The sequence below is a fragment of the Neoarius graeffei genome, chromosome 2, assembly GCF_027579695.1.
Source record: "Neoarius graeffei isolate fNeoGra1 chromosome 2, fNeoGra1.pri, whole genome shotgun sequence".
Lineage (NCBI taxonomy): Eukaryota > Metazoa > Chordata > Actinopteri > Siluriformes > Ariidae > Neoarius > Neoarius graeffei.
The window spans coordinates 49,110,953-49,133,244 of record NC_083570.1 but is presented as its reverse complement, the minus strand read 5'-3'; the positions used below and the strand labels follow the sequence as shown (position 1 = coordinate 49,133,244).

Here is a 22,292-nt window from a genome sequence, read left to right as displayed (position 1 = left end):
CCGCCTCCTTCGCTTTGCTTCCGATAACAATCCACGGAGACCCGGCTGGTCTCGCTATCTCGTCCGGAATGTTGTGCATGCGATGGAAATCGCTACAAACCGTCATTTTCTGCTGGAAACCAATGTCCAGTAAGTCCATACGGTTGTAGTGGATATTGAAGTCCAGTACAGACGAACAACACGCAAAAATGCACACAAAAAACATAAAAAACGTGCACAGGTAGGGAGAGCTTGTAGCCGCAGCCGTTGTAGTAGAATTGTATATAGTAGGGTTTTCCAGAAGAAAAGGTAGAAGTAGAAGGCGGAATATGGCGTTTGACCGACAAGATGGCGTCTGTCACAATCTGGATCGGCTGTGACGTCACATGCAAAAGTGCTCCATATCGGGAATGTACATAACTTCACCCTAGGCTGGAAGTAACGCAGCTCTAATGCTGCGAAACCGCACACACACAAAAAAAAGCCCAGATGTAAAATGGGAAAGAGCTGTTGTGTGATTGACTGTCCAAATAGATTTAACAAGAAATCAGAGCTCTCTCTTTGCAGACTGTTGAAAGTTAAAGAAAAGGGAAGCAAATGCAGGGAGCGCAAATGTTCATCAAGGTTTATTAAGAAAAGGCCTATTTTGTTGACTTTTTTTCATTTTTAATAAAAGGAGTACTTTAGTTAATAGGCTATTATATTTTACTCCAGCCTTTACAAATGTGGGCAAATAATTATTGTGAGTTATTAAGAAAATTAAACTTTTTTTTTTTTTTAAATCCCCCGCTGGCCGAAAGGCCCGAAGGGGAATCGTTTCATGGCAATGTCCATCTGCCCGTCTCAGGAAGGGTGCTCACCTTCTGAAATCAACTCCTCTCACAATTTTTGGAGGAATTTCACAAAACTTGACAAGAGGCGTTGTTGTATGTCGGTAGTACGCATATTGCAATTTTATTAAATTTGGTCACATTTTACCAGAGTTACAGCCCTCAATTAACACGATTATACTTTGACAATTTCATGAGTGTGTTTTCCTTCTGAAATCAACTCCTTTAAATTTTTGGATGAATTTCTCAAAGCTTGGCAAAAGGCCTTGTTATATGACGGTAATACGCATATTGCAATTTAATTTCGTTTGTGAAAATTTTCCCAGAGTTTTGAACCTTGATTAAATAACTTTGACAATTTCATGAGGGTGTACGTTCTTTTGAAATCAACTCCTCTCACAATTTGTGGAGGAATTTCACCAGACTTGGCAAAAGGTTTTGTTATATGACGGTTATACGCATACTGAAATTTCGTTTTAATTTGGGCAAATTTTCCCAGAGTTATGCCCTTGATTATTAACAAACTTGTACTTTGGCAATTTCATCAAGGTGTGCTTGCTTTCTGAAATCAACTCCCCTCACAATTTTTATCCCCCGCTGGCCGAAAGGCCCGAAGGGGGATGATGTCGTGGCGATGTCCATCCGTCCCGGGAAGGGTGCTCACCTTCTGAAATCAACTCCTCTCACAATTTTTGGAGGAATTTCATGAAACTTGACAGGATTCTTTGTTATATGTCAGTAATATGCAGATTGCAATTTCGTTCAATTCGGTCACATTTTACCAGAGTTGTGGGCGAGTTGCCAGCAGGGGATATTGTGCTCTCCGAGCACTCTTGTTAAATTTAACAAAAGGAATATTTAAATTGATAAAGAATAGGAAAATAAATGTTGCTTTTTTTGTAATAAAATTTTTGTTCAGTTCTTTGATAAAATTGTGGATAAATCGAATCGTGAGCCCAATATCGTGACCTTGAATTATAAATTCAAAAAAATTATTTACCTTTTGTTCTTTCTATTTCTGTTTAATCATGGGGTTCCAGCTTCATTCAAAACTTTATTATTCATTTAAAAATAGCATTTTTAATAATATTAATCTTACACATTTGAGCATAGAGATGGTACAGAAACGTATTGCTGCTACAACAGAAAAAGAAACACCGATCAGTGTTACATTATAATGTGAAATGTTTATTACAAGTTTATAATGTTTCATTTTAATAAGATATTCACATTATTACGACATACAAACTGATCACGTTGTAACAAGAAAAGTTTCAGCAATATGCTGTTTATCTTGTTATAATGTGAAATTTGTTATTGATAAATTGTTTTGAAACAAAATGTTTCATGTTAGATAATTTTTACTTGTTTGAATGGAGAACCGATTAACTGAGGAATATGGCTCATTTACGCGATTTGATTAAGTGCTTGTTCATGCTTGAATTGAAACATGGTGAGATTCTGCGGTTATTGAGCAAGGTGGAGAATATTGTTATAAATATGCATAAGATCAGGGCTTTCCACAAGCGCCGGCTGCCGGCCATACAGCCGACTACACAATTAAGTCCAGCCGGCTACTTTAATGACTATATTATTTTTGTAGCCCACAGGCTCTAAATATTAATTTTCGATTTTAATAAATTAAATGTTTTTATCTAACGGACTGACAATAATGTCAAACTGAACCGCACTCATTTAAGTTGTGATTCGCGCTGTTTGTACTGATAATAACCACAAATTCCCCGCCGACTTCGTTGATCAAGGGAGAATAACTCATCCGCGGCCCCGACATGCGGTGTGCGCGCGCACTCGGCGGAGGCAGTAGTGTGTCGGAGGCGACATCGAAGGGAACAGAAGCAGAGATGACGCTTATTTTGTCTCCGGTAAACCAGTCTTCTCTCGTTCAATTACGTGCTGGCATCAAAAGACACCGTCGGTTGTAAATGAACCCAAACTGAGTGGTTGGAGTGTATTTTCATACACAAATGGAGAAATGTTGGCTGAGTGTGTAATTGTGTAGCCCCACTGCAGACCGTTGTCGTTGTTAATTCATAGCCTGCTCAGCTGCGTGAATGTGTCATGCACTGAAAATAAGAGATTTACAAGCCAGGAACGCCTCATGATGCAATACGCAAGAAAAGAAAGATGATTTACTGCCATTTTACTTTGTATTTGAGTAAAGTGAATAAATAAATGGTCTGTGGAAAATACATTTAATCCTGGGAACTGCGTGCACAGGAGTTTATTTTGTGTTTACTCCCCCCGGCTGGCTACTTATTTGTCATGGCTGGCTAGTATGAGCCTTAGTGGAAAGCCCTGTAAGACAATAGCATGTTGGTATAATAAGAAAAGTTTCTTGTTGTAACAGCAAACTTTTACCGTTATGTGATACTGATCCGTTTTTCTTTTTCTGGTGTGGCAGCAATATGCTTCCATAGAAGTGGAGCTGCCTTATAGTGTACATCTCACAACCCTGATAGAAACTGATCGTCGACTGAAGTGAAGTTTATTAGTAACTTCTTTAGTTCAAAGATCAAGGCGTTCAAAGTACCACTCCATATCACTGACAACATGAAAAATTCATTGGATTGACCTTTAGTCACCCGGTGCCATTATGTTGTGTAAAATCGTCAAACTCATTTAGATCACTGATTGAGGTGATGGAGGAGCTGACGTCCTTACTGCAGCAGTGTGCTCCGACTCGTAAAAGTCCAAGTATAAGAGTGATTTCATAATGCACATTGTAACAAGGAAAAAACCCTTGAGGCGACATGAGGAAGAAACTTTTAAGAGGACGCAGATTCAAAAGGGAACCCATCCTCTTCTGGGTGACACTGGATGTGAGGGTGATTTATAGATCATCACTCTTTCACATCTGTATAATATGAAGTTAAACAGTACTGAGTGTGTTGAAAGAATCCTCTGTACAGCCTCGGTCACAACCGGCCATACGTGCTCCTACGGCCGGTCTACGTGCAAAAAGCGTAAGAAACGCGCGGAGGGCGCGCGTGTGACGTGCTGATTTTCGAGCCGTAGACTGGCCGCAGACCGGCCGCAGAGGTTCTTTGTCATATCAAACAAACTCTACGGGCGCTTACGTTTTTTTCAGGTTGCAAGACAAACTTACGGCCAACGTGTGTCTTTCTCCACGAACAAAAAAACCGCAGCGATTTGGGAAACGCCAAAAATCGCACGGCCAAAAAATCGTACGTCCGGTTGTGACCTAGGCTTAAGAGCATCAGTGGTGATTTTGCTTTAAGTCTGTAGTATCAAAGTGAAGTTATTCACTGAATGATTAAATAATATTGGCTGGCTTTTCTTCACGGTAAATCAGATATATTCCATTCAGCTAGCATGATATTGAACGAGTCAAAGACGAGTACCTGAATGGAATATATCTGATAGACCACGAAAAAAAAGTCAGCCAATATTATGATACATACACACACTCTTTATATCAGCATTCTCGAAGGCCAATGCTAGCTTACCCGCGACTCGGTGCTGTTAGTACAGCAGTCCAGTTACCTTCCAGCCAGTGTAGTGTTAGTGAAGGCCAATACTAGCACAGTCAAGCCGAACATTATTATTATTATTATTATTATTTATTTTCCTGGTGTAATTTACTGGGTTACTTTTAAAATCAACATCAACAGCTACACACAACGGAGCAGCCTGGCAGCTAAAATTCTCTCCAAACCTTCCGTTTTTAACGATGCAAACCTGGCGGCCATGTTTGTTTACAAATAATCACTGTCACTCGCTAACGCGGAAGTTTTACGTTCGCCAACGTGTGGTGATGTGTTGTCTTGACAACGTGTAATATTATATTGTACGCTCATTCTCCATTGGGGAGAATGGTGTAATACATGTAGGATAAGCGATATGATAATATTGTATGCCATCAATAAACCCACTAGAAGGGAATAGAATAAATGTTTTTATTACATGGAAAAAGTGGCCTGTCTGTATAACAATAAATGAGATTTGAGCATAAACTGTTTTCAGCTATCCAAGTTTGAACATGTATAGCAGGGGTCGGCAATTAAGTTTGGACCCGGGCCAAATTTTTTTCTGACAATGGCATTGTGGGCCATGGCCATGCTTTTCTAAAGGGGGAAAAAAGTTATATTTTTTTCTATTATATTAAAAATAAACGTTATTTAACTTTTAAAATGCATTTAATTAAATTTCATTTAAAACATTAATTTGCTTCTATGCGCTGTTATTATGCCGACTGCTGCATCTCCTGGTGTCTCTCATGAAACAGGCGACCTGCCTAGCAACCTGCCGTAACTAATGTATACAATTGCCGGTTGTTTATTCTTTTGGATGACGTGTAAATGATTAGCTGAAGATTGCTGGCTATCGATGCAAAATGTCGTTGTCAGTTGTCAAAAGCCATGAAAAGAAAAGTTGATTCCGAATGCAGGACCTACAAAGAAGAATGGAAGCAAAGGTATGCGTTCATCCTGCCTGCATTTATTAATGCCAAGCTGACGTGTCTCATTTGCAACAAGGTTGTTGCCGTTTGTAAAGAATACAATTTTAGAAGACACCATGAGACAAATGTATTAAAAATCAGATTTTTTAAACAATAAATTAACGTCATCTCACGGGCCAGATAGAAATAATGGCGGGCCAGTTTTGGCCCGCGGGTCCCTAATTGCCAACCACTGATGTATAGCAACCTTTAGGGTGTCCATGTGTTATCACCCACAGCAGCAGCTAGGAATTCTCAGATGAAGGAAGCTACAAACTGACTCAAGCATTAGGATGGATCAGGCAGGTCCGAGAGGGAAAGATTGATTGATTAATTGATTTTTGTGCTTGTCCTATTATGGTTTAAGTGGAAGAATATTGTGCACAATACCTTTAGAGTTGGGGGGTGACAGCATCCAATTTACCAAATGAACCGTCCAGATATGCACCTTTATCTGAGAGAAAAGCTACTGACAAGAAGCTTGACTTGACAAAAATAAACTTGATGTAATAAATAAGTAGCTAAGTAATAGTAACAAAAGTAATCAGTGTTTATAATTATCTGATGGTCAGAGCTGAGATATTCCCGTTATATTCATATTATTTTAGGCATATCAGGTGAAAATTCAATCCAAATTGCTTGAAACTGCTCTCATTGAATGCAGAACAACATACTTTTTACAAAATTAAAATATGTTTAGGGGCGGCACGGTAGTGTAGTGGTTAGCGCTGTCGCCTCACAGCAAGAAGGTCCGGGTTCAAGCCCCGTGGCCGGCGAGGGCCTTTCTGTGCGGAGTTTGCATGTTCTCCCCGTGTCCGCGTGGGTTTCCTCCGGGTGCTCCGGTTTCCCCCACAGTCCAAAGACATGCAGGTTAGGTTAACTGGTGACTCTAAATTGACCGTAGGTGTGAATGTGAGTGTGAATGGTTGTCTGTGTCTATGTATCAGCCCTGTGATGACCTGGCGACTTGTCCAGGGTGTACCCCGCCTTTCGCCCGTAGTCAGCTGGGATAGGCTCCAGCTTGCCTGCGACCCTGTAGAACAGGATAAAGCGGCTAGAGATAATGAGATGAGATGAGAAAATATGTTTATCTGTTCTTGAGATATTACAAATCAAAGATTGGGGGGGAAAAAAGGCTTAGTTTTTACAAAACTCCCGTAATATTATGTATTTGGATAACATGGTCCAAAATGGGCCTCATTAACCAATGAGATCAAATATTTTTTTTTAACTTTTATTTTTCAAGATATTTGCGTGGAATTTGGGAGGCACTAGAGGTCTGCGCGGGACAGAATTTTCAGGCCCGCTCCCGCATTGTGCAGTCCCGCTCCCGCAAAGGATTATGATTTTCAGTCCCGCTCCCGCCCGCGCCTGCCATGTTTTATCCCGCATGATGCAATCGTTGGCGTTATTTCTCACGAAAGTTCTTGTCATTGGCTTGGGGAATTAAACATGCTGAGCTTAGCTGAGCTCTCCACTGACCGATCCTTCACCTAGCGCACGTAGCGAGGGTGCGCATTGCTAGGCGGCATGCGCAGCTGAGGCTTTACAGAGATACCCAACACACCTACCAAAATCTACAGTGGATATTAAGAATATTGTACATTGCACATAGCTTATATGTCACTCCTCACATTTACATTCTAGGAAATACAAGTAGGCCTATAAGAAATGAATATAATTTAAAGACACAGCATGATGGTGCCCCGCTCCCTACTTTGAGTGGATTTGAGCATAAATATCTACAGCTCACATTCAGGGGTGCATTTCCCAAACAACCAACCAACTTAGCATTAAACCAATATGATGCAAGTTTGAAGTACGATGCAAGTTTGAACTAACTAACATCCAAAAAACGACTGTTTCCCAAAGCTGTAGTACCAACTTGGTCTGAACCAAGTTGATTTGAACCAACACAGTTCAAACCACGATGTTTTCAGATGTGTTCGGATGGTCTCGTTTATTGTCGGAATTCAGAGAAACAACCCGAAGTTGGCTGACAGTGCGGAATCGGAAACGTACGCGAGATTAGACCACATCCGCAAATTTAGGCATCTTAAAATGTTTTTATTCATGCCAAATAAAATATCCAGCACAAATTATATATGATAGACATAAATTAATAATTTATAAATTTTATTTTAAACACGTTTTTAGTTAGCGGGACTGCAGCTTATCACCTCTCCCGCCTGCTCCTGCATTGTGCACTCCCCCTCCCGCCCGCGCCCGCAATGAGCTTTCAAAATTTGTCCCGCGCCGCACTGTTTTGCGTCGGGTCCCGCGGGACTCCCGCGGGAGTGCAGGGCTCTAGGAGGCACGTAGATGCTTGTATACAGAATACAGAGTTTGAAAAATTAGTAAAAAACAATGATACAAATTAGTATTTAATTTGCATCATTAAAAGTATTAAAGTATTAATTGCATGTTAATTCGGTAAAAACGTTAGATCTGTCCACTATCCTTCAAAGTTTCACCAAATGGCTTTATTTGTGCAATATAAAGCTGATCTTAACTCTCATTTATACTGTACATCACAAAGAAGGAGAAATCAGTGTTAATTATAAAATATGCACAAAGAAGCATTGAATGTCATTCACATCTACCATTCTCTATCAAAATAAAGTAATAAAATATTTCTAAAACCCTCTTTGTGCTCTGTAGGTCTTTGTATTTCTAAGTAGGGCCTACTAGTGTTTATATCAAAGAATATAAATGATTATTTTGATTAATATCCACAGCTTTCAAGGCTAACCTCAAACTGTGTGAGCCATATCCAATGAACAATTCCATTTAATTGAACTGAAATTGACGCTCGCATTTCTGACTTCTTCTGTTTTTTTTAAAACTCTCATTCCGACCATTAAGATCAATAGTTTTCATCAAATCAACTAGTTATATTCTAAAATAGTTATTTATTTACATGAATCAATCAGTTTGGTTTGAAAAAAATAAGTAGGTAAAGCTATGAAAACTCACTTCAAAGTCTCCTGTGAATCATAACATCAAAACTAGCTGATGGAAATTTTTGCTGAATACTTCGTTAGAAACAGTGAGAGTGAGAGAACATCCCTACAAGTTATCCGACTGATATTCATGAGTAATCCAGTCAGAAACCGATCAGAAGAGAGAGAGCCTGACCACTTTCCCGTGACTCAAAAAGCACCGTCAGTTTCCCAATGTCACGCGAGCAGAGTTTTTACTCTGTTGTACCAACTTCAACCTGCTATTACTCCCAAAGTACTGAACAGATCTTAACGAGATCAATTTCTTTGGAAAGCAGAGATTATAACAGGGGTGGGCAAACTTTTTGGCTCAGGGGCCACATTGACTTTTGAAATTTGCCAGGCGGGCCGGGCCAGCACCAAATTCATACATATCGAACATAAGCCGGAAAAGCTTTAGTGTTATTGTAAGGCCTTCACTGACAGAGACCCAAATGCAGATCAGATTGACATTTATTTTAGTTCTCAGTCAACAAAGGCAGAGCAGAAAAATGCTTGCAGTTCAATAGATTGGCACTTGATCCATCCAGAAAAGTAATACACACACACACACACACACACGTGACAGTAAGAAAAGTAGCACACTTAATTCTTAAATTACATCTTTGAGCTGCCAGGATGAGTAGGATGCCAGTGTATTTGTATATTTGTATCATTTTATACATACAACTAAATTGCATATCATTAAATTGAACTAAATTACATATCAGTACATATCATTTTTGTACATTTCACTGAACTCGTAGATTTACACCTGAGTGTTTTTTTTTTTTTAACCATCCACTTCCAGCCTGCCAGTACAGCCAACCACCATTAGTAGGAGAGGCACCACACCATTCCAAAATGTTTGCAGTTCAACAGTTTGGGTACCACACCATGCCAACATGTTTGCAGTTCAGTGGTTTGGCACTGGATCCATCCAGCCCACAAAATCAAACAAAACAGCTCAAGAAAGCAAAAAACTCCAAACTGGTTTTCAGGTTCAAAGTCACTCACTGAAATATTTCCAGTCCTCAAAAAATCAAAACACAGGTTCCAAACAGGTTTTCATATTCCAAAAGGCCACTCATAGATCAGAATAACCTCCACAGGCAAAAGTCCAGAAACAGATATAAGCAGGAGCAAGGTCAGCTGCTCATAATACACCTATAATAGCAGACAGGGACATAAATGAGGGGCGGAGCAGACACCCAAAAGCACACGGTACTTAAAAACAAACACCAGCAGCCACCCACGACAACCAAAATTACTAAGAGTTATACTTTTTATATTATTATGTCTGTAAACATGTGACTACCATCTTATGACAGCTCCAACATAGTTTTAAAAAGAGAAAGTGTTAATACTCACATTCACTCAGCAACCGCTGAGCTGTATTCGTCCGTTCTTGCGCTGACTGGTTGTTAGAATAATTAGCATGCTTGGAGGAAAAGTGCCGTTTGATGTTATATTCCTTTAAAACTGCAACGGTTTATTTGCAAATAAGGCATACAGCCTTTGATCGGACTTCAGCAAAAAAATATTTAGTTGTCCATTCTTTATTGAACACCCTGCACTCACTGTCCACTTTTCTTTTTTAGGACCACTCATTGTAAAGTTTTATCCTGTGTTCTCGAGATCATCTGTGGCACGGGCTGCACCACTCTGCAAATGTAATCTCACGTGAATACGACTGACTGGAAAGACGGATCTCTAGAACACCTGTCTACGTGATAACATTGAAGTTTATAGATCTGCTCAATCGTATTTATATGATTCCCTTCCGTGGGCCGGATTAAAAACGCCAACAGGCCGGATGTGGCCCGTGGGCCGTAGTTTGCCCACCTCGGCTTTTTTTTTTTATTGTAATCATGATAGAAAATGTTCAAGAGTTAAGCAATGACAGATTTGGAAACTTAGATGAGCGTCTGCATGCACAATTTTCACAGCACAGCCAGCAAGCATCTGATATCCCGACTTGTATTGGGTAACTCTGACATCAACTTAAAACGTACTCCTGCATTTAAACGTTGTATATCTATCCGTCTGTGCAGCAGTGCTGTGGGAGGACTTCACTGGTGTGCGGGCAGTGTCCTTACCTGGTGACATGTCTTTTGCTGTTAACCATGGAGTCTACCTTGCAGACGCCCAGGTGGGTTCTGGGTAAAGCATTAAACACTAACATAATTAGGGGAGCGCGATATGTCAAATATCATATCGCGATACTATACTTCAAGAAGATATGTATTGTAATACAAGTTTGCTCAGAAACGTTGCCTTAAAATCTAAATTTTATTCTTTTTACTTAATATCTACAAAGAATAAGTTAAAACTGAAAGGAAATATGTAAAAAAAATTATAATAAAGTGGATATTTATCATCAGCTGCTTTTTGTAACTATTAAAAAATGTTATAACAATATAGCGGTCAGAAACGCAGGTGACGGACCGAGAGTTTTACTCATCAGACTGGCAGGTACGGTAAATACAAATCGTAATCCAAAAATCAAAGTAAAGGTGTAGGAAGGGTCAAACAAGGCACAGAGCAGAAGACAAAGTCAAATTTGATCATCAGTACAGGAATCTAAGGTTAGGCAGAGTCAGGCAAGGATACACTGAGCGTTTACTTTGCACTGAACTGTGAGAGTCCTGAAGTACTGTGTTGTGATGGGCTGTAATGTGGAACGGGTGTTTCGTTTTCGTTTCGGTTGGGCACCGCCCAAACTGATGATCACATCAGCTTTTCTTTGCCTAGTCAGACACAAGGAACACCACCAGTCTTGCCAGAGCAGTTGGGAATTAGGTGCCTTGCTCAAGGGCACTTCAACCAGTTCTGCTGGGCCAGGGAATCGAACCAGCGACCTTTTGGTCCCACAGCTGCTTCTCTAACCATTAGGCCTAAATCCAAATTCTCGAGAGGGAGGGTGGTGTGGTGCTTGATGGTGATTTGTGGTCCACAGTGGCCATGTTTGAAGGCTGCTGTGAACTCTGGGAGTTGGAGTTTTGAGCAGGTGCAGACATGACAATAGCAGGATACCAACAACATCTCCTAAAGTTGTATGGTGGCATAATTGATCACGGTATGGATATTATCATCATAGTGCCCAGCCCTAAACACAGTTCTTAGGGTGAAAGTCACCATAGTTCAATAAATTGAGATCTGTAACTGTGACCTATAACTAGCTCTGTATCAACAGGGTGGAGTGCGTGATATTATCTACCAGGGTTCAGAGGAGAAGATCCGCTCTGCTGTACTGCCTGATGGGAAAGTTCCTCTGGTATGGCTAGTTTTGTTTATTATATATAATTTTAGCCGGCGGCACGATGGTGTAGTGGTTAGCGCTGTCGCCTCACAGCAAGAAGGTCCGGGTTCGAGCCCCGTGGCCGGCGAGGGCCTTTCTGTGCGGAGTTTGCATGTTCTCCCCGTGTCCGCGTGGGTTTCCTCCGGGTGCTCCGGCTTCCCCCACAGTCCAAAGACATGCAGGTTAGGTTAACTGGCGACTCTAAATTGACCGTAGGTGTGAATGTGAGTGTGAATGGTTGTCTGTGTCTATGTGTCAGCCCTGTGATGACCTGGCGACTTGTCCAGGGTGTACCCCGCCTTTCGCCCGTAGTCAGCTGGGATAGGCTCCAGCTTGCCTGCGACCCTGTAGAACAGGATAAAGCGGCTAGAGATAACGAGATGAGAGAGAATTTTAGCCCATTCACCTGAAGGTTTGATGTTTTGCACGTGCTGTGATTTCTTTTCAGCTCACCACGGTTGTAAAAAGTGATTATATGAGTTCTGATTATTTTATCCTTCCTGGCAGCTCAAACCAATCTGGCCATTTTCCTCTGACCTCTCTTATCAACAAGATGTTTCCACCCACAAAACTGTCACTCACTCAGTGTCTGTTGTTTTTTGCATCTAGAGACTGTTATGTGTGAAAATCCCAGGAGATCAGCAGCTTATTATTTTTTTTATTTGTTTTTCGCACCAACTCCAGACACTGTTGTGTTAAAGTCACAGAGATCACGCTTTCCCCATTCTGATGTTTGATGTGAACATTAACTGAAGCTCTTGACCTGCGTCTGCATAACTTTATGCATTGTGGTGCTGCCACGCGATAGGCTGATTTAGATAACTGCGTAACACAAATTATTGGCACCACTTTTTGAACATCCACCTTTTGGTGAAGTAGCTTCATCTCACAGTGGAAAAAATGAGGAGAATCCAACCTTTAATTGAAATAAATTTACTCGGAGAGAAACAAATCCCTCATCAAGAAATAATTATTTTCAACAAAAACGCGTGTGCCATTATTATTGGCACCCCTGCAGTTAATACTTTTGTACAACCTCCCTTTGTCAGTAACACAGCACTGACCCTTCTATAACATTCTATAAGGTTGGAGATACAGAGCAGGGCATCTGAAACCATTCCTCTTTATAGAATCTCTCCAGATCATCCAGGGTCCGAGGCACTCTCTTGTGCACTCTCCTCTTCAGCTCACCCCACAGGTTTTCAATGGGGTTCAGGCCAGGGGACTGAGATGGCCATGGCAGAAGCTTGATTTGGTGGTCAGCTCACCACTGTTGTATTGATTTGGATACATGGGTTTTTTTGTTTTTTGTGTGCGTCCCCCCCCGGCATACCTTCTAAATAATCTATTGGCATGGAGGTGGTGTCTGGTGGTGGTTTTGGAGACTTGGGAACCTCAAGATTTAACTTTTTTTTTTTGTAATTCACCAACAGTGATCCTTGTGATTTTTATTTATTTATTTATTTATTTATTTATTTATTTTTGCCTCTCTTACCCTCCTCCTCTCTGTACATAGGGGCAAAATACACTTGGATCCTCTTCCAGGCAAGTTTGTAACAGTTCCAGGTGGTGTCCACTTTTTTTTTTTAATTATTGCCCTAATACAGTGGTGCTTGAAAGTTTGTGAACCCTTTAGAATTTTCTATATTTCTGCATAAATATGACCTAAAACATCATCGGATTTTCACACAAGTCCTAAAAGTAGATAAAGAGAACCCAGTTAAACAAATGAGACAGAAATATTATACTTGCTCATTTATTTATTGAAGAAAATGATCCAATATTACATATCTGTGAGTGGCAAAAGTATGTGAACCTTTGCTTTCAGTATCTGGTGTGACCCCCTTGTGCAGCGATAACTGCAACTAAATGTTTGTGGTAACTGTTGATCAGTCCTGCACACCGGCTTGGAGGAATTTTAGCCCATTCCTCCGTACAGAACAGCTTCAACTCTGGGATGTTGGTGGGTTTCCTCACATGAACTGCTCGCTTCAGGTCCTTCCACAACATTTCGATTGGATTAAGGTCAGGACTTTGACTTGGCCATTCCAAAACATTAACTTTATTCTTCTTTAACCATTCTTTGGTAGAACGACTTGTGTGCTTAGGGTCGTTGTCTTGCTGCATGACCCACCTTCTCTTGAGATTCAGTTCATGGACAGATGTCCTGACATTTTCCTTTAGAATTCGCTGGTATAATTCAGAATTCATTGTTCCATCAATGATGGCAAGCCATCCTGGCCCAGATGCAGCAAAACAGGCCCAAACCATGATACTACCATCACCATGTTTCACAGATGGGATAAGGTTCTTATGCTGGAATGCAGTGTTTTCCTTTCTCCAAACATAACACTTCTCATTTAAACCAAAAAGTTCTATTTTGGTCTCATCCGTCCACAAAACATTTGTCCAATAGCCTTCTGGCTTGTCCACATGATCTTTAGCAGACTGTAGACAAGCAGCAATGTTCTTTTTGGAGAGCAGTGGCTTTCGCCTTGCAGCCCTGCCATGCACACCATTGTTGTTCAGTGTTTTCCTGATGGTGAACTCATGAACATTAACATTAGCCAATGTGAGAGAGGCCTTCAGTTGCTTAGAAGTTACCCTGGGGTCCTTTGTGACCTCGCCGACTATTACACGCCTTGCTCTTGGAGTGATCTTTGTTGGTTGCCTACTCCTGGGGAGGGTAACAATGGTCTTGAGTTTCCTCCATTTGTACACAGTCTGTCTATCTGTGGATTGGTGGAGTCTAAACTCTTTAGAGATGGTTTTGTAATGTTTTCCAGCCTGATGAGCATCAGCAACACTTTTTCTGAGGTCCTCAGAAATCTCCTTTGTTCGTGCCATGATACACTTCCACAAACATGTGTTGTGAAGATCAGACTTTGTTAGATCCCTGTTCTTTAAATAAAACAGGGTGCCCACTCACACCTGATTGTCATCCCATTGATTGAAAACACCTGACTCTAATTTCACCTTCAGATTAACTGCTAATCCTAGAGGTTCACATACTTTTGCCACTCACAGATATGTAATATTGGATCATTTTCCTAAATAAATAAATGACCAAGTATAATATTTTTGTCTCATTTGTTTAACTGGGTTCTCTTTATCTACCTTTAGGACTTGTGTGAAAATCCGATGATGTTTTAGGTCATATTTATGCAGAAATATAGAAAATTCTAAAGGGTTCACAAACTTTCAAGCACCACTGTAGTAGAAATGGAAATTTTCAGACAAGTAGCCATTTTTTATTTATTTTTTTGTACCATTCCCTGACTTATGAATGTCAACACACTTCACCCTTATTTGGTGTGTGTGTGTTCGCTTATCTTTTCCATGTTGATGGATGACTAAAGGAATTTGGCCTAGGTGTCACCTCATATTTGTACCCCAGTTAATCAGGAAGTCATGGATTACAGCTTAAAGGTTCCTACACACCCCAATCAACACAGACGTACAATTTAAATCAGGAAACATGCTTCAGTTGCATTGTGTTCTCTATCATTTTCAGGGGTGCCAATAATAGTGGCACATGTGTTTTTGTTGAAAATGATTTCTTGATGAGGGATTTGTTTTCCTCTGAATACATTTATTTCAGTTAATACATTTATTTCAGTTTTCAGCATGAGATGAAGCGACTTCACCAACACAACTTTAACCCTTTTTACTAACCTTTACAAGGGCTGCCAATAATTGTGGAGGGCAGTGTGTGTGTGTGAGAGATACGTATCTCATTATCTCTAGCCGCTTTATCCTGTTCTACAGGGTCGCAGGCAAGCTGGAGCCAGCTGACTACGGGCGAAAGGCGGGGTACACCCTGGACAAGTCGCCAGGTCATCACAGGGCTGACACATAGACACAGACAACCATTCACACTCACACCTACGGTCAATTTAGAGTCACCAGTTAGCCTAACCTGCATGTCTTTGGACTGTGGGGGAAACCGGAGCACCCGGAGGAAACCCACGCGGACACGGGGAGAACATGCAAACTCCACACAGAAAGGCCCTCGCCGGCCACGGGGCTCGAACCCGGACCTTCTTGCTGTGAGGCGACAGCGCTAACCACTACACCACCGTGCCGCATATAAAAAATTATTAAAATGTAGCTTTCTTAGCACTGTAATCATATCATGCCATCTAATTAGTATTCAAGTGTAGTGTTGTGTATATGTGCATTTTTATGGTAACTGTTGGGTTGGGTTGCAGGTGTCAGGGCCGGTGTTTTTCTCCAGCTCTGTATCTGAAAGACTTTTACAAACTCATGTGACTCCGCCGTTGGACGGCTGCACTTACCTGGGCATGGACTCAGGAGCACTACCTCTACAGGTATGCACACAGGAATGTGCTGATATGATTTATTAATACATCATTCACACTACTATTATATTGTACGGTATGTTTGCTTGTACCTGTTCTCGTTGGACTAGGAATCTTGACTTGGCAGACTTCAGTGTTTAATTTGTCATTTTTATAATCCTGGAATTTATATCAAGAAAGCGTTTCCTGTGCACCTTGAAGCAATCGCCTGTCGCATACATGTACTGTGACATTTCACATCAGTGTTGCATCTCTCTTTTATTCCCTCGATGGATGTTCTCTTTTATTGGCTCTCATGCCTCATCTGTGCAGATCTCTCTCTTTCTGGATATCCTGATGTGCCTTTGCTCGGACCTGACTGAAGCAGAGTTTGTGCATGGAGTGAGAGCAGGTTGCAGTTCACCTACGGGTCCACAAAGGGAGGCGGTGAAGAGTGCCCGCTCTGTATTGTGGAGGACTTTGAGAGGCGTTCCCCTTGTTCTGGGTACTTTGCTTACATCCACTTTTCTTTCTCTTTCTATCATTTTCTTCTTTCTGGGTTGATAAATACATTTGTACTATATTTGCAGTACATGTTTCTGATGGAGGTTATGATTACCTGACAATGTCAGGCAGGGAACATATTGTACGTCTGATAGAGGCAGGATCAGAGAGACAGATTCTTTCTCACATACAGGTGAGCTATAGTGAAGAATTAACTAAACCTTCAGATTAAAGCTTTTGTTCTGAATTGCGGGTTGTTTGTCTGTCCAGACTACTGAATCTAGAAACACTTTTTTGTGTTTCATTGGTATGTTGATGTTGGATTCTTATTACGTCTCTCTCTATTTGCAGGAATTGCAGTGTGTAAGCGAGGACAGCAGGATAATTAACAGTGTTCTGGAAGGCGAGGTGCATGTTGCAGCAGGGGCTGTTGTGCAACACTGCCACTTACAGGTCAGGAGGGCTTCAAGCCTTTTCAACCATTTCCTAGTGTACTGCCCTCTAGTGGTCACATTTGATACAGACATGGGAATACAGGCATGAGGTGCGAAAAGGTGCTTGCTTTTTTGGTTGATGAGTGAGGTGAGGTCTGAAGTGAGGGAAGGGGTGCTGGAGGGTCCCTGGGTGAGAAACGTGACCCACTCTTCAGAGGTGTGGGAGAATAGCTTTGTAGTCTTCCCAGTGAGGAAGGGCATTGTCCAAGCTCATATCTGCTGGCAGAGAAACACAGTGAGTCAGAATGAGACATTTAAGAGGACATACTCACTCCATACGGCCCTTATGTACTCTCCTGGCGTCTTGTAGACAGTGAATGCTCACGCCGCCATTCGTTTCCGCCAGCTGCGCCGCATTAAGCTGTTCCTCCCCTCGTGTGTGCGTTAGGTGCCGTCTTCTGCCAGTGGTACTAAACTGCCGCCGCTGAGTTTTGGCGCAGAGAGTACAGCGCTGTCATTTCAGCACTACAGCAGCAGCGTAGCGAGGAGCACCTGCGGAGAGGGAGAAGACGACTGCCGGCTCGCCGTCATTTACACAAGCTATCTGATGAGCATCAGTGGCTCTACTTACAGTAGAATATAAAACAGTGGGTTGTGTACAAAATGTTAACACCAACAATCCCTTCATCACTACCAAACAGTTTTTCCTATACAGTAGTACTTGTGCTGCAATCCATTGGACTCAGAACTCAAAAGAACTTATGTCAAGTGTCTGAATTTTCTAAACATATCAAAGAAATTACGGATAATGCAGGTTAACTGTCAACAGTAGAGTAAGATCTTAGTTGCTTGCTCCTAAGATCATGTCAGTAAATTTGAGCTGAAATCAGAGGAATCGCGTTACACATCTAAGCTTACAAAGCAGATAAAACCCCTTTTCACAACACAAAAGCTGCATATTAAGTGAAATCAAATGATGATGAAAATGATACAAAGGGAATTCTGCTTCCTGTTCACTAAGCATGTGCACCGCCATATTGTTGTAACGCACAATGCGTCACAGTGAAACTGTTCTCGACTGAGAAGTCTGAATTGAGTAACCATTCCATGCTGAAGACTGTAAAGAAGCATTTTATCAATCCGGCTACATTTTGCATACTAAACTCAGTTTTGCATTTCATCTGCCGCCTTATCCCAGTCCAATACGTTCCTGTCTTGTTTCAGACTTGAGATCAGTTAATGTGAAAGGACCTAGGGTTTAAATTGTTTATCTTGTATATTCTTAAAGCATATACGCAGAGCCATGGCCTCACTTTCATTTATAAATGCCTTGAGACCTCAAGAATGGCACAGGAATAGTTTTAAGCGTTAACAATGAATCTAATATAGTAATTTTTACAATTAAAGTGATTTATATAGGTAGCGGTCTGACTGAATGACGTTGATGTCCGTAACGTCACAGCAGGCAGTCTATCGGCCTCATCGCCATTTCCGCTATACTAAAAACACAGAGCTGACTGCAACTCCGATCCTCCATTTTGAGCTAATTTATTGCCATGCCACGTAGATGTGTTGCTGGCGGGTGCAGCAACATGACAGAAGGTGGATTTACGTTGCATTCATGGCCCAAGAATGTTCAAACTGCAAAGATTTGGGCGCTTTTTGTGAGTAGTTCATGGGCACATTGGGCGGCTATGAAGTGGTCTCTCCTCTGCTCTGCACATTTTACTGAAGACTCGTACAAGACCTCTGATCTGTTGAGGAGCGTTGGCTATAAGCCCATAGTGAAAGAGGGTGCAGTATCAACAAGAAAAGGAAAGTATTTTATTTTTTTAAAGTGAGTTCAGTTGCACCAGTCCTCCTGGAGTGTGAGCCAAGGGTTATTGGTAAAACCCGGGATGGGACATATCGCTCAGGCAGTGACATCCCTGCAGTTGTTGCTAAACCCGGTGACACCCCATTCCATCCCGGGTTTTAGTAATTGCCTGAGCTGAACAGTAATGGCAGAATACACAGTATGGAGAGAATGAGTGGAGCAGCCGTCTGATTTCTAAACTGGATATTGCTGCCATCTCGCCCTTGCGTGGAAGAAGCGAATGAACGGAGAACTGAACGAACAACTGAAAGTCAGATTGTTTCAAAACAATCGGCCTTCGAGAAGAGAGAACACAGACGGGTAAGCTCCGACTCTCATTTGGATTTTTAAAAAAAAACACGTTGTTTACCTGCATTTAGATTAATACATGTAACTTGTGTTGTGTATTTAAGTTACCGGTCTAAGATTATTTAATTTGCTTCAGAATGTGATTGTCTCAGTTCATCTGATTATTTAATTAGTCTTTTACGTTTTATCAGTGAAAATGCAGGCATGTACATGTATGTTGCATAAGTTATAACACCTATCCTGTTTTAATGAGAGTCAACCCACAATCAATGAAGTCAAAATAGTTGTAGTTGAGCAAGTCGGTAACGGTATTTCTTACTTTCACCATAAATTTTTATTTATATGACTTTGGTCTATAGCTGTAAAAGGCCTCGGCCTTAAAACCGGTTACCGCTGTGACGTCGCACACTCAGGGCTGGCTGGCTCAGCGGGGCAGCTCGAATGCCAACTTTGTGGTCGATTTTAACTCAAAAAAAATATATATATATATATTTTATTCCCATTTATGCAGCGTACAAGAGTCAAGGATGGCGATACTGTCCACTCAGAAATGTATTTAAAAATAAAGGTTCTGCGTATCTGCTTTAAAGAATACATTATTTAAAAGGTATAAATTCATTTTGCTTGTCCTTCCCCACAGCACAGCTTATTTAGGTGTGATATTAAAGAGTAATTATTTAAGGGTCAGTTGCAGGTAAGTTAAAAAAAAAAAATTTTTTTTTTTTCATATTCTAGGGTCCGATTCAAGTGAATTCTGGTTGCCTCCTTTCTGGCTTGGATCAGACTGTATTAGATGAACTACAGAACCTGCCTCTGACCAGCGACATCATTGTGCAGGGGCACAGGGTGAATGTGGGAGAGCTGAAGTTAACTGTGTTTACAGTGTTTGGGGCCGATGACCCTTTGGAGGTAGTTAACTTTTGGTTGTCTTTCTGTGCAAAACCAGAGTGAGGTTTCATTCTTTGATGCATTTCAACTGTACCACAGAATTTACCAGGATTTCAAACCAGTCCTCCATATATACAGTAAATAGTAGGGGGGTAATGATGCATCCTGGTCATGGTTAGCTTCAGTTCACTATTCTGGCTTCATGATTGATTGATTGATTGATTGGATTCCATTTGATTCTCCAAACATTTTGAATAAAATTTGAATGAAGAAAAATGATGACTAAAAATACTTCCTTTTGTTTCTGAAATATAAACAGTACAAAACTGCATGTCTGCATAGATAAATTAAAAATGGCTATGAACAGAGGTTTAAAATTTATAAACAAATTGTGCTACAGGTTCACCGTATTTTAAAAATTAATAAATACAGAGATGCCTACTAGTACGGATTGGCCGTATTTTGTACGGAAAAGTTACGTAAATATGATGTTACGGCAAACAGTGTTATTCTGTACGGAATTATTATAAAGTCTTAAATTCCAGTGAGTTGTTTTTAAATGTCCAAGCCTCGTCTCGTCGTCTTCCGCTTATCCGGGACCGGATCGCGGAGGCAGCAGTCTAAGTATGGAAGCCCAAACTTCCCTTTCCCCAGACACCTTGGCCAGCTCCTCGGGAAGAACACCGAGGCGTTCCCAGGCCAGCCGAGAGACATAGTCCCTCCAGCGTGTCCTGGGTCTTCCCCGGGGCCTCTTCCCGGGGGGACATGCCTGGAACACCTCCCCAGGGAGGCGTCCAGGAGGCATCCGAAAAAGATGCCCGAGCCACCTCAGCTGATTCCTCTCGATGTGGAGGAGCAGCGGCTCTACTCCAAGCTCCTCCCGAGTGACTGTGCTTCTCACCCTATCTCTAAGGGAGCGCCCAGCCACCCTGCGAAGGAAACTCATTTCGGCCGCTTGTATCCGAGATCTTGTTCTTTCGGTCATTACCCAAAGCTCATGACCATAGGTGAGAGTCGGAACGTAGATCGACTGGTAAATTGAGAGCTTCGCCTTTTGGCTCAGCTCCTTCTTCACCACGACGGACCGGTAAAGCGACCGCATCACTGCGGAGGCTGCACCGATCCGCCTGTCGATCTCACGCTCCATCCTTCCCTCACTCGTGAACAAGATCCCGAGATACTTAAACTCCTCCACTTGAGGCAGGACTTCTCCACCAACCTGGAGAGGGCAAGCCACCCTTTTCCGGTCGAGAACCATGGCCTCGGACTTGGAGGTGCTGATTCTCATCCCAGCCGCTTCACACTCGACTGCAAACCACCCCATTGCATGCTGAAGGTCCTGGTTTGAAGAAGCCAACAGGACAACATCATCTGCAAAAAGCAGAGATGAAATCCTGTGGTTCCCAAACAGGATTCCTTCCGGCCCCTGGCTGCGCCTAGAAATTCTGTCCATAAAAATTATGAACAGAACCGGTGACAAAGGGCAGCCCTGCCGGAGTCCAACATGCACTGGGAACAGGTCTGAGTTACTGCCGGCAATGCGAACCAGACTCCTGCTCCGTTCGTACAGGGACCGGACAGCCCTTAGCAAAGAGCCCCGAACCCCATACTCCCGAAGCACCTCCCACAGAATACCACGGGGGACACGGTCGAATGCCTTCTCCAGATCCACAAAGCACATGTGGACTGGTTGGGCAAACTCCCATGAACCCTCGAGCACCCTATGAAGGGTATAGAGCTGGTCCAGTGTTCCGCGACCAGGACGAAAACCGCATTGTTCCTCCTGGATCCGAGGTTCAACTATTGGTCGAATTCTCCTCTCCAGTACCCTGGAGTAAACCTTCCCTGGGAGGCTGAGAAGTGTGATTCCCCTATAATTGGAGCACACTCTCCGGTCCCCTTTCTTAAAAAGAGGGACCACCACCCCAGTCTGCCACTCCAGAGGCACTGTCCCCGACCGCCACACGATGTTGCAGAGGCGTGTCAACCAAGACAGCCCCACAACATCCAGAGACTTGAGATACTCAGGGCGGATCTCATCCACCCCCGGTGCCTTGCCACCGAGGAGCTTGCAAACCACCTCAGTGACTTCGGCTTGGGTAATGGACGAGTCCACCTCTGAGTCATCAGCCTCCGTCTCCTCAGTGGAAGACATGACGGTGGAATTGAGGAGATCCTCAAAGTATTCCTTCCACCGCCCGACAATGTCCCCAGTCGAGGTCAACAGCTCCCCACCTGCACTGTAAACAGTGTTGGCAGAGTACTGCTTCCCCCTCCTGAGGCGCTGGACGGTTTGCCAGAATTTCTTCGAGGCCGACCGATAGTCCTTCTCCATGGCCTCCCCGAACTCCTCCCAGTTCCGAGGTTTTGCCTCCGCAACTGCCCGAGCTGCAGCACGCCTGGCCTGCCGATACCTGTCAACTGCCTCAG

At 42.3% G+C, this 22,292-nt stretch overlaps 1 protein-coding gene across 2 annotated transcripts in view; it reads left to right on the top strand.

The window, feature by feature from the left end:
- Positions 1-22,292, top strand: part of LOC132881651 (L-fucose kinase) — a 68,531-nt gene that overhangs the window by 26,499 nt on the left and 19,740 nt on the right. Inside the window, exons 6-12 of one of the 2 annotated variants that reach the window (XM_060914364.1) lie at positions 10,325-10,422; positions 11,467-11,547; positions 15,783-15,902; positions 16,206-16,377; positions 16,463-16,569; positions 16,728-16,829; positions 19,710-19,883. In XM_060914364.1, coding sequence (XP_060770347.1) covers positions 10,325-10,422; positions 11,467-11,547; positions 15,783-15,902; positions 16,206-16,377; positions 16,463-16,569; positions 16,728-16,829; positions 19,710-19,883 — 854 coding nt within the window. The remainder of the gene's footprint in view (positions 1-10,324; positions 10,423-11,466; positions 11,548-15,782; positions 15,903-16,205; positions 16,378-16,462; positions 16,570-16,727; positions 16,830-19,709; positions 19,884-22,292) is intronic. The other variant, XM_060914365.1, reaches the window with a different exon arrangement.